Source organism: Fundulus heteroclitus, chromosome 16 (genome assembly GCF_011125445.2).
Source record: "Fundulus heteroclitus isolate FHET01 chromosome 16, MU-UCD_Fhet_4.1, whole genome shotgun sequence".
NCBI lineage: Eukaryota > Metazoa > Chordata > Actinopteri > Cyprinodontiformes > Fundulidae > Fundulus > Fundulus heteroclitus.
The window spans coordinates 12,868,891-12,882,253 of NC_046376.1; the positions used below are offsets into that span (position 1 = coordinate 12,868,891).

The 13,363-nt window shown below is 41.3% G+C and overlaps 1 protein-coding gene across 1 annotated transcript in view; it reads right to left on the reverse strand.

Annotated features, from left to right (window-relative positions):
• The window catches only part of stat5a (signal transducer and activator of transcription 5a), a 71,814-nt gene that overhangs the window by 21,088 nt on the left and 37,363 nt on the right, over positions 1–13,363 (reverse strand). The window contains exons 2-4 of the mRNA XM_012872013.3: positions 5,324–5,467; positions 5,034–5,190; positions 42–131 (exon numbers count right to left, since the gene is read on the reverse strand). Of these exons, the coding sequence (XP_012727467.1) occupies positions 42–131; positions 5,034–5,190; positions 5,324–5,454 (378 nt within the window). The 5' untranslated portion in view covers positions 5,455–5,467. The remainder of the gene's footprint in view (positions 1–41; positions 132–5,033; positions 5,191–5,323; positions 5,468–13,363) is intronic.

Here is a 13,363-nt window from a genome sequence, read left to right on the forward strand (position 1 = left end):
CACCGACGGCACGCTGCAAAAGCTATCAGCGTCCAACTTACATTTGTAGCCTCTCTGATGAGCCTCTGCTCTGTGTAGAGGATGTGTTTGATACACCGGACGAGCTCCAGAGGACAGCGGTCATACGTGCTCTGAAAGACAAGGAGAGCATGAGACCCGTTAAGACCCGTTATCTCCTGACGAGCCGAGCAACCGCCGCACACAGGGCACACCAATTTAGCAGCATCAAAGAGGCTCGTTAAGTTCTCCAGCGAACGCCGTAGACATGCCAAAATCAATCAAGACACCGAGACGCCGCACGGCGCACCTCAGTGACGTGAATCACAACTGTCCATAAGGCTAAGAGGAGTCTCTGATTTTTTTTTTCTACTGATTAGTGACATTACATTGTTTTTATTTTTACTCAAAATAAACATCTGAACACACTGCAAAAATGGATCTAAAAATAAGTAAAATATTCTTAAAGTTAGCGTATTTATGCTTGATTTGAGCAGGTAAAGAAGATCATCTGCCAATGGAATGAGTATATTGTCCCCTAAAATAACATAATTAGATGTACTGCACTTGAAATAAGATGATGGAGATTAATTGTTCCTGTTTTAAGTCCAAAAATCTTATACCATTGGCAAATCATCTTAATTACCTGCTCAAATCAAGGACAAATACACTCATTTTAAGAACATTTTACTTATTTCTAGTTCTGTTTTTGCAGTGCATAAACTGATTAAAATCCATTGTATTAAGTATGGGCATGGTGTCATGGTTGAGAGAGCAACACGTTATTCCATATGTGTTTCCGTGCCAGGTTTTAAGCTCGGGATGATGGTAATCACAGGAACATTTCTGTGAGCAGGGAGTTCGGTCATAAATAGCAGTGTTGGTTGGTTACCTTAGAACTCACTTGGGCTGTTCTCTTGTTTTCCTCCATGTGGATACAACCTGTTCTCAAAACACCAAGCGTGCCGTGTGCTCTTTCTAAGAACTACTACGAGGAAGGAAACTGCGCTGAACCCTTGTGCCTTCTAAACACCAAACCCCCTGGTTTATTGTAAGCAACTAAGAGGTTTTGCTGAAAACATAATCTGGCACCTTGTTGGTTTTCATTTTTTATTTAATTTTATTTTTTTATTGACAAGAGATCAGCTATATTTTCATTAACAAAAATACAGTTTGAATTAAATTTGCGCACCATTTTTAATCAAACTCAGAATTCGAGCTTGTTAACGCTCACTCATCTTTCTTTTGAACCATAAATCAAAACTGTATTCAAAGATATTAGAGGTTGGGTAAAGTTTAAGTATGCTCTTCTAAAATTATTATTATCATTATTAATTAATGTTTATTTATAAGTTCCTATTTACAAGGGAGAGCTGTCAATGGATGTTACATATGCACCAATTACTTAGATCAGGTAAGCTCATTCTATTGGCCCGCTGATAAATCATCTGCTTTTTGCCGTTTTCTGAAACTAACACATTCTGTCATGACATCGTAAAATCTAGTAAACTTTAAAGAGACGTGTCTTTGGGGAGACCACTGGCGATGTCTTGACAAAGGTTGCCGCATACTGCGGTATGTCACGGAGCTACAGGTAGACTCCAGAGAACAGTGGTCAGCAGTCTGTGTGCTAATTGTTGAAAGAAAGGAAAAAACTATTAAAACTAAATGGGCAACAGTAAAACGAGCATTCTTGTTTAACAAAGCAGTTAATCATTTTCAAGAGAAGAAAAAAAGTACTTGCATAATTAAGCTTCATTGGAAATCCTTTAATTAGTTAGCTGCACCTTATAAATAGTTTCAGACAGGCATTGAGTCTTGGAACTAAATTATTCAGGTATAGTCATTAAAGGACTATATTTTAATAACTGCCTTTTTATGGCAAAGCGGCAAACAATGTTATTTTTAAAAACTGCTTTGTTGTATAATACTTGATCCATAGGTGTTCTTCCCTCTGGTAGCTGTTTGAAGCCCTAAACATAAAAGTGACACCAGATCTTCACATGTACCTTAATATAAAGACATTAACCAGACTAAACAAACTAAAAAATTTACTTATATTTACCAAACGACAATAATGAGGGACAATTTGTTTAGATTTTTTTTATATATATATTCTAAATATCCACAAATACCCTTAGCGTTAGTATAATTGCCTTTTAAACTGTATGCCTTGGGTCAAACATTTTGTGTCTTCTTCCACAAGCTTGGCACAACAGTTTCCTTGAATTGATGCCCGTTCCCCCAGCTGTACCTAACATGAGTTAGCCAGGTCTGCAGGCCACTTTGCTCTTCCCACAGATTTCTCTATAGGACTGAAATCAGGGCTTTGTAACGATCGCTCCAAACATTCACTTTGAGATGGCTGCCTTTCTACTATGCTCGCTTGTACTTTGTATTTCCATTGTAATTTGTTGCTATAATACGGCGACTTGCACCAGTTAGCAACTACTAAGTATCAGGCAGTCTTTTCTGGACAGTTTTTTTTTTCTTTCAGTTTGGATCAATCCTGGGATTTTTGCTGAGATCCTCGTTGGAATCGCAGCGGCTCTTTGTGGGTGTTTATGAGACACAGAAGGTGGAAACAATCAGGCACACTTCTCAAGGTCCAACAATGGGGACAGTGTGCTCCGCTCCCGTCAATCCACCTGGCAGATGTCCGCTGCCTAGTGAATAAAACCGATGAGCTGTTACTTCTCAGCGCAATAAACGCGATCCTCTGTGGATCTCCGACCCTCCGCTTCACCAGAACCTGCCTCGGATAATGCTGCGCACTTCTGATGGTGGGCTTCCAGCTATGTGGAATGAAACGCAAATGACGGACCGCGTGTTGATGTCAAAGTTTTAAAGAAGACATGTAGCCTTCATTTGGAGTCTTCTTTTTATTAACCACAAAGCCTTTGATTCACTGAGGGAGTTCTCTTCATTTGTTCTGGCTGGCCTTTACATCCAACAACCAGCTTGCAACTGAACAGACATGGAGAACAAACACCCAGAATATCTCATTACTAAGGGTTTCAACAGCACAAACCACTCAAATTAACTTCCAAAATACAAATAGCATATCAAGCATGCAACCAGGGATAAAAAAAAACAAAAAAACAACAATCTGGACCACTTTTATACAGCTTTAAAAGATGCACACCATGAAGCTTCGGGGCTTTCTGATCACCGTCTGCTTAATCTTATTCCATCATACAGGCAAAAAGTCTAAACCTCTAAGCCTGTGGTTAGGACTGTTAGGATGTGGACCGATGAGTCAAAGCAGAGGTTACAGGCCTGCTTTCACTGCGCAGATTGAAACGCGTTTGAAGTATCATCCACTGCATTATTAATCAGGTTTTGTTTTGTATGTGTGTGCAAAGACCGTTCATATGTATAACAACAATAAACCATGGTTTTCTTCATATCTGAGGAAGGTATGTTTGACCAAAGAAGAGTCTTACGGAAGTGGATATTTCTTCTGTAGGTTTGAAAACAACCATTTGCACCTGAAGCCCACATCAGAGGACTACATGCACCTCCCATCAACTGCTCTGGAACTGCCTCCCCTGTCCCCTCTCACCCCCTACCTGCATTGAAGATAACCGAGGAAGATGTCCAACATTAGAGGAGCAGGGAAGCTCCAGGACATGGCGGTATTCATCCTTTCTACCCAAAAGCCTGCACTGCAACAGCTGGAAGCAATTTTCACTCATCCGTCTGGAGCGGTGTGAGGTTTGCCTTCTGTTTCAAACCCTCCACCATCTCCACCACTCCCCAAGAAACGAGCCACCAAGGGGTTAATGACTACAGACCCGTCGCCCTGACGTGCGTGGTCATGAAATCAATCCGTTGAGCGACTGGCGTTGCATCTGAAATCCATCACACCCCCTAAAGGTTGCCTGCCAGGCAAACAGGTCAGCAGATGATACACTCAACTTGGGATTACACTTCATCCTGCACCTCGTCAATCAACCTGGAGCTGGTTTGTGGACTTCAACTTAGCCTTCAATACCACCAACCCAGTCATTCTTCACCAGAGGCTCACCCAGCACACAGCGCCGGCCTCCAGCTGCCAGTGGATCACAAACTTCCAGACTGACTGGCCCCCATGGGGCTTGCTCTCTTCAAAACCCTTCTTGTTCACGTATACACAAATGATTGCACCTCAACGGACCCGCCTGTGAAACTCATCACTGGTCTGAAGCTAGATGTTGGGTAGTCTAAAAAGGCAGACAGAAAAGGTGGATCAGCTGGTGACTGCACCGGTCCACTGCTCAGAACCACCTGGAGCTTAACACGCTCCAAACTGTGGAGGTGATAGTTGACTTCCAGAAAGCGTGACCGAACTGTGGTTTTACCCTGTAGGGCACAACAAGCAGCAATCAGCATTATCTCTGTAGTTTAAGGCTCTGATTCACTTTGTATCATTATGCTAAGTACATTTTATCTGTCTTTATAAAACATGGCTAATACGAACCGTTCTCCACAAAGGTTTTGTCCACTCCTAATTTGTCATTTTTCAGGTCAAAATGTGCTTTAGAAGAAGTCAGACTTAAGTTTAGAAAGTAGTTCTCCTCGCTTGCAATGTTTTTTTTTTCTTAAAGAAAAGAGCACAAGCGGAGGACAAAAGAAGAAGTGGCAGCTCTAAAAATGTCAACAGTAGACGATCGGAACCGAAAGTCACATTTTTAAGAAAATCCAGCCAAGGCCTCACACAAGACCTGAGAGATGCATTGTTCGACTGCTGCTCAACTCCTGTGTGTCAAGTTTTCAGCGCACCCTTCTTAGCATAACCTTGTTGATGCCAAAACATACATTTCATGTCTGTCAGAATAAAACCCAGCTTCAAAATTGCCCTTCGGTAAGTAGTCTGTTATGTATAGACACAATACTGGTGTATTGCCTGACTTTTAAGACTCTATTTATGCCTAACTGGTTTACATATCAGAGGTGATTGCCTTAACAAGCAGAAACAAAATTATCAAGTGAAGAAAACAAAGCAAAAAAAAACTCCCAGAGAGCTACTGAAACAAACTAAAAAAATGTATTACCTTGAGTTGATTAGCGTAGTGACCCAGTTTGATTTTAAGTAGGAAGCCATCCTCTCCAACCTGGTGCTCAGCCTTGTTTTGCAACTCTTGTATCAAGCTGTCCAGCAAACGTTTCGCCTTGAACTCCTCCTGCGGGTTCTCCAGGTCTATGGCATCCCTAATAGCACACGTACACACACACACAAATAAGATGCACAGAGAAGAAATGTGGAATGCATGTGCATGCAGCAATAGTTAAATGACTCCTTAAGCACTGGATGAAAAAAAAAAAAAAAAAAAAAAAAACTCACCAGAGCTGGCTCTCTATCCACTGGGACAGATAATGTCGCACTTCAATGGGGAAGTGCTGGCCATACAGGGACTGCATCTGGTGAAGAGCATCTCCCTGAAGCTGCTGGGCCTGGATCCACACTGCCATCATCAACACCCTGAAGCTGCGAGGGAATCAGCCGGTTAGCACTAAGTTCGGAGCACGGCTTGAACATGAGATCAAACAAAGCAGTTTGTGTGATTTGATTATATCAGAGCGAAGATTAGGAAACTCTCTGTTGACAGTTTGCTGAACTAACTCCGTGACACTAAAAGGACACCTGCAGAAGTCAGCACAGTAAGCATGAAAAAAATGTGTTGGTTTTCTACTTGCTGTCAACGTCTTGTGCAATAAAGATCAATATATTGATTATAAGACAACCTAGAGTTTCTTTCTTTTTTTTTTTTTTTAACCAAACCACAGCACTGAGACTGCATTGACTGAGATTTTAAAATTATATGCTGCATGTCTTTATTAACCTGACTCTCGCCAGATGGATTTTGTTCCGCAGTGCTCCACACGTCCATCTGGGATCGCTCCATTGGAGATGTATTTCAGAAGGTGGGGCCTTTTTAAAAAAATCCTAGCACTACACTTGTCCGTCATCTTTACTGACGTGCTTTAAGTTACAAGCGGGAGAAGGGCGAAAACATGGTTTCCACTAACAAAAGTCGTAAAAACGGTTCTTTGGTGTTCTTTTAAAGAATTAATATTCTGTATATTGGACAACACTGACAAAGTGGCAGCATCAATGTTACCGCTTGCTTCCTTGCTGCAAGCCGCCATTGTTGTCCGAATCCAAACAGTCGCTTCTCCGATACGTCACATCCCGCCCGGCGATCCTGATTGGCTCGTCCATTTTATGTGGTGTTGAAATCCCTCCCTATGGCAGCGATTCCAGATGGATGTGTGAAAACGTGTTTGAGCTCGGCATCCAACTGGCGAGAGTCAGGTTAGGTCTTTATAGCTCTTTTTGCTAAATGTCAGTGCTACCTTTGAAACAGATTACCACGGTATCATTATCGATAAACTGTAATAAGTGGGTGGGATAACGCTCTTACTCGAGAGACTGGGATTACTTTGTATCACTTGGCAATTGTAAATCAGAGCCAACAAAAAGGCACGTGGGGTTTCTCAAGGCCTTCTTCTCAGGCCACTTTAAAAAACATAAAATGTTTTTTTGATGGTCTGTCAGACACCAAATGGTCTAAAATACATTTTAGAGTTGCTGGTCGGGTACAAAGCATCCAGCTCCCCGAGGCCATCTGGGACCTCTTCATTCTGTGTTACCAAAACCAGAACTAAAAGCAGAGGCTACAGTTATTTTCTATGCCCCACTGCTCCAACTTCCTAAAAACCTGAGAAAACTGCAGAAACTGTTGGCTCCTTCAAATCATGACTGAAAACATTATTATTTTCTGCAGGTTTCATTTGAAAGTTAAATATATTTAAAGTTAATTCTTGCAGTGTCTGAGCTAATGTTTAATTGAAATGGGCATCTTATTATTCCTTTGATTTTTAATCTAATGCTTAAATTTGGCTTAGTACTTAAATGCGTTGCTGGTCTGTTATGTGATTTTATTTACCCATAATCTTTTATAAAGCTGTAAAGCACTTTAAATGACCTTGTGCATGAATGGTGCGATACAAATTTCTCTTACCTAAAATAATCTAGGAGTGAGCATCTTGAAATAAGGGTTTGTATCAAACGAGAGCTAAAACGGATATTACACTGCTAAAAAAAAAAACAGTAAAGGAGCACTTTGAAAACACACCAGATCTCGAAAAGAAAAAAAAAAATACATGCTACATATCTGTACTGACATGGAAAGGGTAATGTGTTAGGAACAAAAGGATGCCACGTCATTTGATGAAAATTAAAATGATCAACCAACATTAGGCTATCCAAAGTCAGAGAGAAAGTGAAACTCACAAACTGATGAGGCAAACTGGGTGGATTTGCTAAAATGTCACTGCAGCAACTCAGAGTGTTACTCAGCAGTTTGTATGGCCCATACGTGCCGGCATGCATGCCTGACAATGTCGGCGCATGTTCCTTATGAGATGACAGAATATCCTGGGGTATCTCCTGCCAGATCCTGACCAGAGCATCACTGAGCTAATGGACAATCAGTGGACCAGACTTGGTGGTGTTGGAGAACCTAAAGATGATTTCCCAGAGATGTTCTATTGGATTTAGGTCAGGAGAGCATAGAGGCCAGTCAATGGTGTCAATTCTTTCATCCTCCAGGAACTGCCTGCATACTCTTGCCACATGGGGCCAGGCATTATCGTGCACCAGGAGGAACCCAGGACTCACTGCGACACTGAAGTGTCAAACAGTGGATCTAAGGATTTCATCCTGATACGTAACAGCAGTCAGGGTGCCGTGGTGTATCCTTTATACAGCTTTGTGCCTCCCAACATGGATACCCCCCCCCCTCCAGACCAACACTGACCCAGCATCAAACGGATCACGCTGATCAATGTTGCAGCTGGCATAACCATCTCCACAGCTTCTCCAGAGTCTTTCATGTCTGTCACATGAACTCAGAGTGAACTTGCTCTCGTCTGTGAAAAGAACAGGGCGCCGGTGCCAAACTGGCCGATTCTGGTGTTCTCTGTGAAAATGCCGGTCGGCCTGCAGTCAAATGCAAAACTACCGAAAGGCAGAGAATGGAAAATAAAATGTCTGCAAAACCGTTCCTGTTTTTTTTTTTGTTTTTTTGTTTTTTGCCTCTTCAATACACCTGCTGTTAATTTCATTAACAGCAAAACAGCTGACACAACAACCACCTCTACCACTGAACTAACCAGATCAGGCTTCCAGAAGTTTACCTGACTTTATATGATACCCTGATTAAAAGGTGTTCCTTCATTATTATTTTTTCAGCAGTTTCCATTTCTCTTTCAAACACAATGTTGCGTACTCAAGTGCATCAATATTAGGTGCAGCAGCAGCTGCAAAAACCCCATTACTCATAGGACGGATTCAAAACGCGTTTGTTTTTTTTAAAGATGCCTGCAGAGCTTGGGCGGATCGGGATCACAGATACACATGTTTAAAAAAAAGAAACAAGATGAGCCTCTGTCATTTCTTACATTCTTGTACTCCACAGTCCGAAACTACAAACACAATGTTCATACGCCGTCTTTGAGCTGCTGTTGACCTTTTATGACTGTATCAGAAAGCGGCAGCCTGTCCAGGTCAGACTTTCTCTACCGACCGGCATTATTCTGGACCAGAAGTGCCGCCAGTGAAGTGCAATTATGTTTACTGCAACAGTGTTTTTGAATAACATGTAATGAGATGTACCCAAGACTTGAAGAACCAGCATAAACATCATCAACACATGCTTGGTGTTGATTCATGCTGGTCATGCTTTTGAGTTTCAGCATTCAAATCCCCTGAAAAATATCCAGAAAGGATCAGGCTTGTCGAGCACGAGCTTATAACAGCCACTGTTATATCGTCTTATTTCACGCAGACAGCCTGGCTGCTCCCACGTTCCTTTTAAACTTTATATTCAATGTGACTGCCACGTTCACATTGAATATAAAGTTAAGTATTAAACGTAGTCCTCCTAAACAATAACAAATTTCCTCACGCTCCAATCTGGTAACGCTGTCAGAATACAGCAAAAACAGACAAAAAATGCAGCAAAAAAATAAGAAAAAACAATAAAAAATTATTTGTGAGTATGTTCTTATCTGTGCTGACAAACATAACAAAAAGATTTACCGCTCAAAGTACTACGCATAAAAAAAGTATTAAGTACATAAAAGTATGTTGCAAATGTGTCACAAAGACAGATGCTTGAAGATTAAAATTGAAGAGTACACAGTTTAAGAGGTTAAGAGAACATTCACTTATTCACAATAATAAATGATTTAATCCCTGCCTTCTTCCTTTTCAAAAGTTTTAAAACATATTCAGGCGTGACTTGTCTTTGACTGACCGCAGACTCTCTCTTTGGCTAGTTTTTATCTATAAATGTATTCTTGGGCATCTTCCTATATACTTATGCTCACTTCGGTCTAGAGCTGTAACCCATTATAGCCTGCGCTCTCGGGACATAATTTAATGCAGGTCACAAAGGTCCGAACTGAAATGAGTAAAAAAAAGGCTTTTAAATGTTCAGCTCCTGCAATCAGAAGGATTTAAAGTTATCATCTCTTGTTGCCTTGGACCAATTCAACTCATTTTTAAATGTCAGAGACACTAGATCATTTGGCTTCTGTAACTCCCCTCGGTTATAAGTTTAATGTCTTGGCCAGACCACTCTTGGAAAAAAAAAAAAAAGGTTTTAATTTCAATGAGTTATTATCCGGGTTAAATAAAATCTACAATTATGGCAATGAGCCCGATTTTGACTGAAACCTTGGTGGCTGCTGCTATTTGCAGTCAGTCGAGTGGTTTGGACCACCTGCCTCACAGAAATCTGGTGGGAGCTATTGATCGTTGTGTTTTCTGCCACTTCCAGTCGGCGCAGTCACTCTACCTTTAACTTTAAACGTGTGAAATACGCTTCCAACCGTGTCGCTAGAAAAAAAAGTACTCAAGGCCTTTGCTTCACGTCTGTTTACGTTTCTTAGTATGAGTCAAATAACGTCTTCCCTGAACTTTTTGACAATTATTTTTGACTTAGCGTTATTTGCAACATGCAATTAAAAACGTTACGGGGTAATTTTAGGTGCTGCGTCTGAAGCACACCTGTAGCAGCTGGTGAAGCCCTTGACTGGGTGCATCAGTTGGGCCTGAGACCACACTGGATGTGCAATTATGTGCAAACTAGAGATAGTAGTTCTAGATAAAAAAAAAAAAAAAATGTGAACACAGAACATAGATTTAAGAAGATTAAGAATTTCAAGAACGCCCTTTTCTTGACGAGGCTCACATGGAGATTTGACTACGTTCGCAATGCGGATGACAAAACATCCTGGCGAGCAACAACTTCCTCATATTATCTTCTTTTTCCAACCTAAACAACAGCACCGAACTGAATGGCGTCTCTGAAGGACACCATTTAGCTAGCAATATAGCTAAGTATTTTCACGCTGCGCATGTTGAGGGCTTCAACACGTTCTTCCGTTATCCTTAGGTTGAAAGGAGTTGTGTTGGGTCAATGCCACTTGTTTCCAGTCAACACACCCACTCGGCCTTCTCAAAAGCAGCTCAGTCACTGTCAGTAAAAGGCAGAGAGAAATGAGTATGCGGGAAGTTTGTGGTGTACATTTGTCGTGTTTGTGTGTGCATGAGTGTATTTGTAGGTGTTTGTGGTGTCGGTGGTTCTGCTTGACAATGTGTGCATCTTTTTTTTTTTTTCTATCCGTGCACGCATAATTTACACAAACAGAGCTACACATAGCTTTCTTTACTATAACACAACAGCCAAGCAGAAAGGGAAGTTCGCCCTCCCCACCGAAATGATACTGGGTCTCTCACACGTCTCTTTCACTTTTGTTTCTCAGCAGCGTATTTCCGAAATCCTGACTCCCATTTAGACATTGGTTTCTTTTTCTTCTTCTTTAAACTCGTTTCCTTTTAAGACCACATAGGACGTCGCTAATTAAGAAGTGCCGTTACATAAAACGTTGCGCATGGTTAGCAATAATGCATAAAGAAAAAGAAAAAAAAAATGCCGCTTCGCAGGAGATAACAACAACAAAACTTCATTTGGTAAAGAGTTTCTCATGACTGGAACACATGACTTACAGTCATATGTCAAATGAGTCCTTAACCAGCTGGAAAATCAATTAATTTAATATAAAACTCAAAAATCCTTTCTTCATCTCATGTGACCTCCTGGAAAAGTTGTCATTTAAATGACAACTGGGTCTATTATATGTGCAAATCTGTTTCTACCAAGGGCAAATTTAAGCACCCTCCCCAAGTATCGATAACCTTGGTAAAGATGTGCACAAAAGTCTGGAATTAAATGGTTGTTATAGGGATCTGGTAACAATCAGATGGCCCGCTTTGCTGCACTGCTAGCCTCTTTCTTCACACTTCCACTTCTAAATGTTTTCATCACGTATTACCAGCTATCCATTATTTATACCCGCTTATCCATGCAGGGTCGTGGGGGTGAGGGCGGCTGGTGCCCAACTCCTATGGACATTAGGTGAATTATTGCTAATGGTATTAATATTTATTTTATAGAAACTGTTAGGGGTGTCGAAAGTTTTTAATATTTTTTTTTTACACATCCTTACCATGGGTGTTTGCAGGTCACGTTAGATTCTAACTCTGGCATTGCTCATACTTTAAAATCTGTATACCGTGACCTTGAAAGTGCCCTTATTGATCACTAAAGAGCAGAGATCTTTGTGCTGGTGAAGAAGTCAGGATTTCCATAAGCAGCTCACTTCTTACTCACTCTTTTTGTTTGTTTTTTAGGAAAGATGGGATTCTCATAAAGGGGGTTGCTTTTTCCTAACTACAACAACTAGATGAAGTTGAAGATGGTGATCCCCCTAAACAGAACCTGTCTGACAGCACGAGGTGGGCCAGAAGGTTGAAATATGCAACATACAAAGCCCCTGTCTAAAGATAGTATTTGAGAACAGTTAAGAAACAAAACAGACGAATCTGAAAATATTCACACAGCTGTTTCCACATCTTTGGGACACCGGTGAGCCACAGTAAGAGCCAACAGTAGTGATTCTTCCCAGGAGTGGCTGATCTCCAAGGATGCATCAACATCTCATCCAGGAGGTAATAAAAGAGCCCCTCTATCCAAAAAAATAACATTTTGGAATGGCCTAGTTAAAGTCCCTACATGCATGTGGCTGAGAGCCTGGTGAAAACCCTGCAGTGGAGCTGAATCCAAACAATTCTGCAGACTGGGCTGAAGTTCCTCCACAGTGACATAAATGATTACCAGTTATCACAAACACTTCAGAGCAGCAATTGCCACAAATGTTAGCACAGCCAATTATTAGGTTTAGGGTGCAATTATATACTTTTCTTTGTTACTTAGGATTTGGTTAATTAGAATTTATTTAACTTAAATCAAATATTAATTTAGAATCTGTATTTTGCATTAACTGTAGTTATCTTTGTCTGATCTCAACATTTGTTTGGCTGATTTGAAACATGTAAATGTGTTGTTGGTCCTCCCCCCCCCACCACCACCACCCCCATATTGTTGAAATTAATAAAAACCAAGCAAGAAGACATAATCGCACATTCCCCAAAACAAAGAAGAATGAAATTCAAATGTGCAACATCGACATATTATCTTTGACGGAATCGGGCAGCAGCACATGAGCTATCAGCTGATTGGAGGAAGCACCCAACAGGAAGAGCATACAACCTTTCTGCCAGCTCTGTCTGTGACACCGACTGTGTGTAGCTTTGTCTCTGCACCATCCGCGCATCGCATGCCCACAAAGAACCGCCGGGAGTCGGGGCTAAAAACTTTTGTCGGGCTTCTTTAAAAGTCTGTCTGACACTTTAACAGCTGTTAAAGGCGCAGACTGGGGCTGCTCACCATAAACACTTCCATTCTCACCTCTAAGAGGAAAGTAACATCTTTCCCAGTAACTGATTCACCGTTTCCACGAGTTCCAAAATAGCCTGGAATGAACCTGCGACGGCTAACTTCTCTACCTTTTTTGCTTCTCAAAACCTGCGACGGATAACTTGTGCAATATGGCATGGATCAAGAGAGACAAGCTTACCTTCAGGTCTGTGCTACTATCTAACAGCAGGAAGCTGTAAAGTGGAGCGGCACTAACCTGAGACAGACAGAAAGTGAGAGAGCGAGAGAGACAGAGAACCAGAGAAAGAACGACAGAAGAGATAGAGACCAAATGGAGGAAGTGAGTCAACCATGGGTGCTTCTGAGGAAGCTGTCTATTTCTCACAGGGAAGACAGCTTCGACAAAAGGCCTGGGGAGGTTAAGAAAAGGATGAAAGGGAAAGTCCAATGAACAGATTTGGTAGTTCTCCTTGTCTTGACAATTAGTTAAAATAATTTAGGGGGGGGGATCCTTTCCAAAGACAAATGCATGA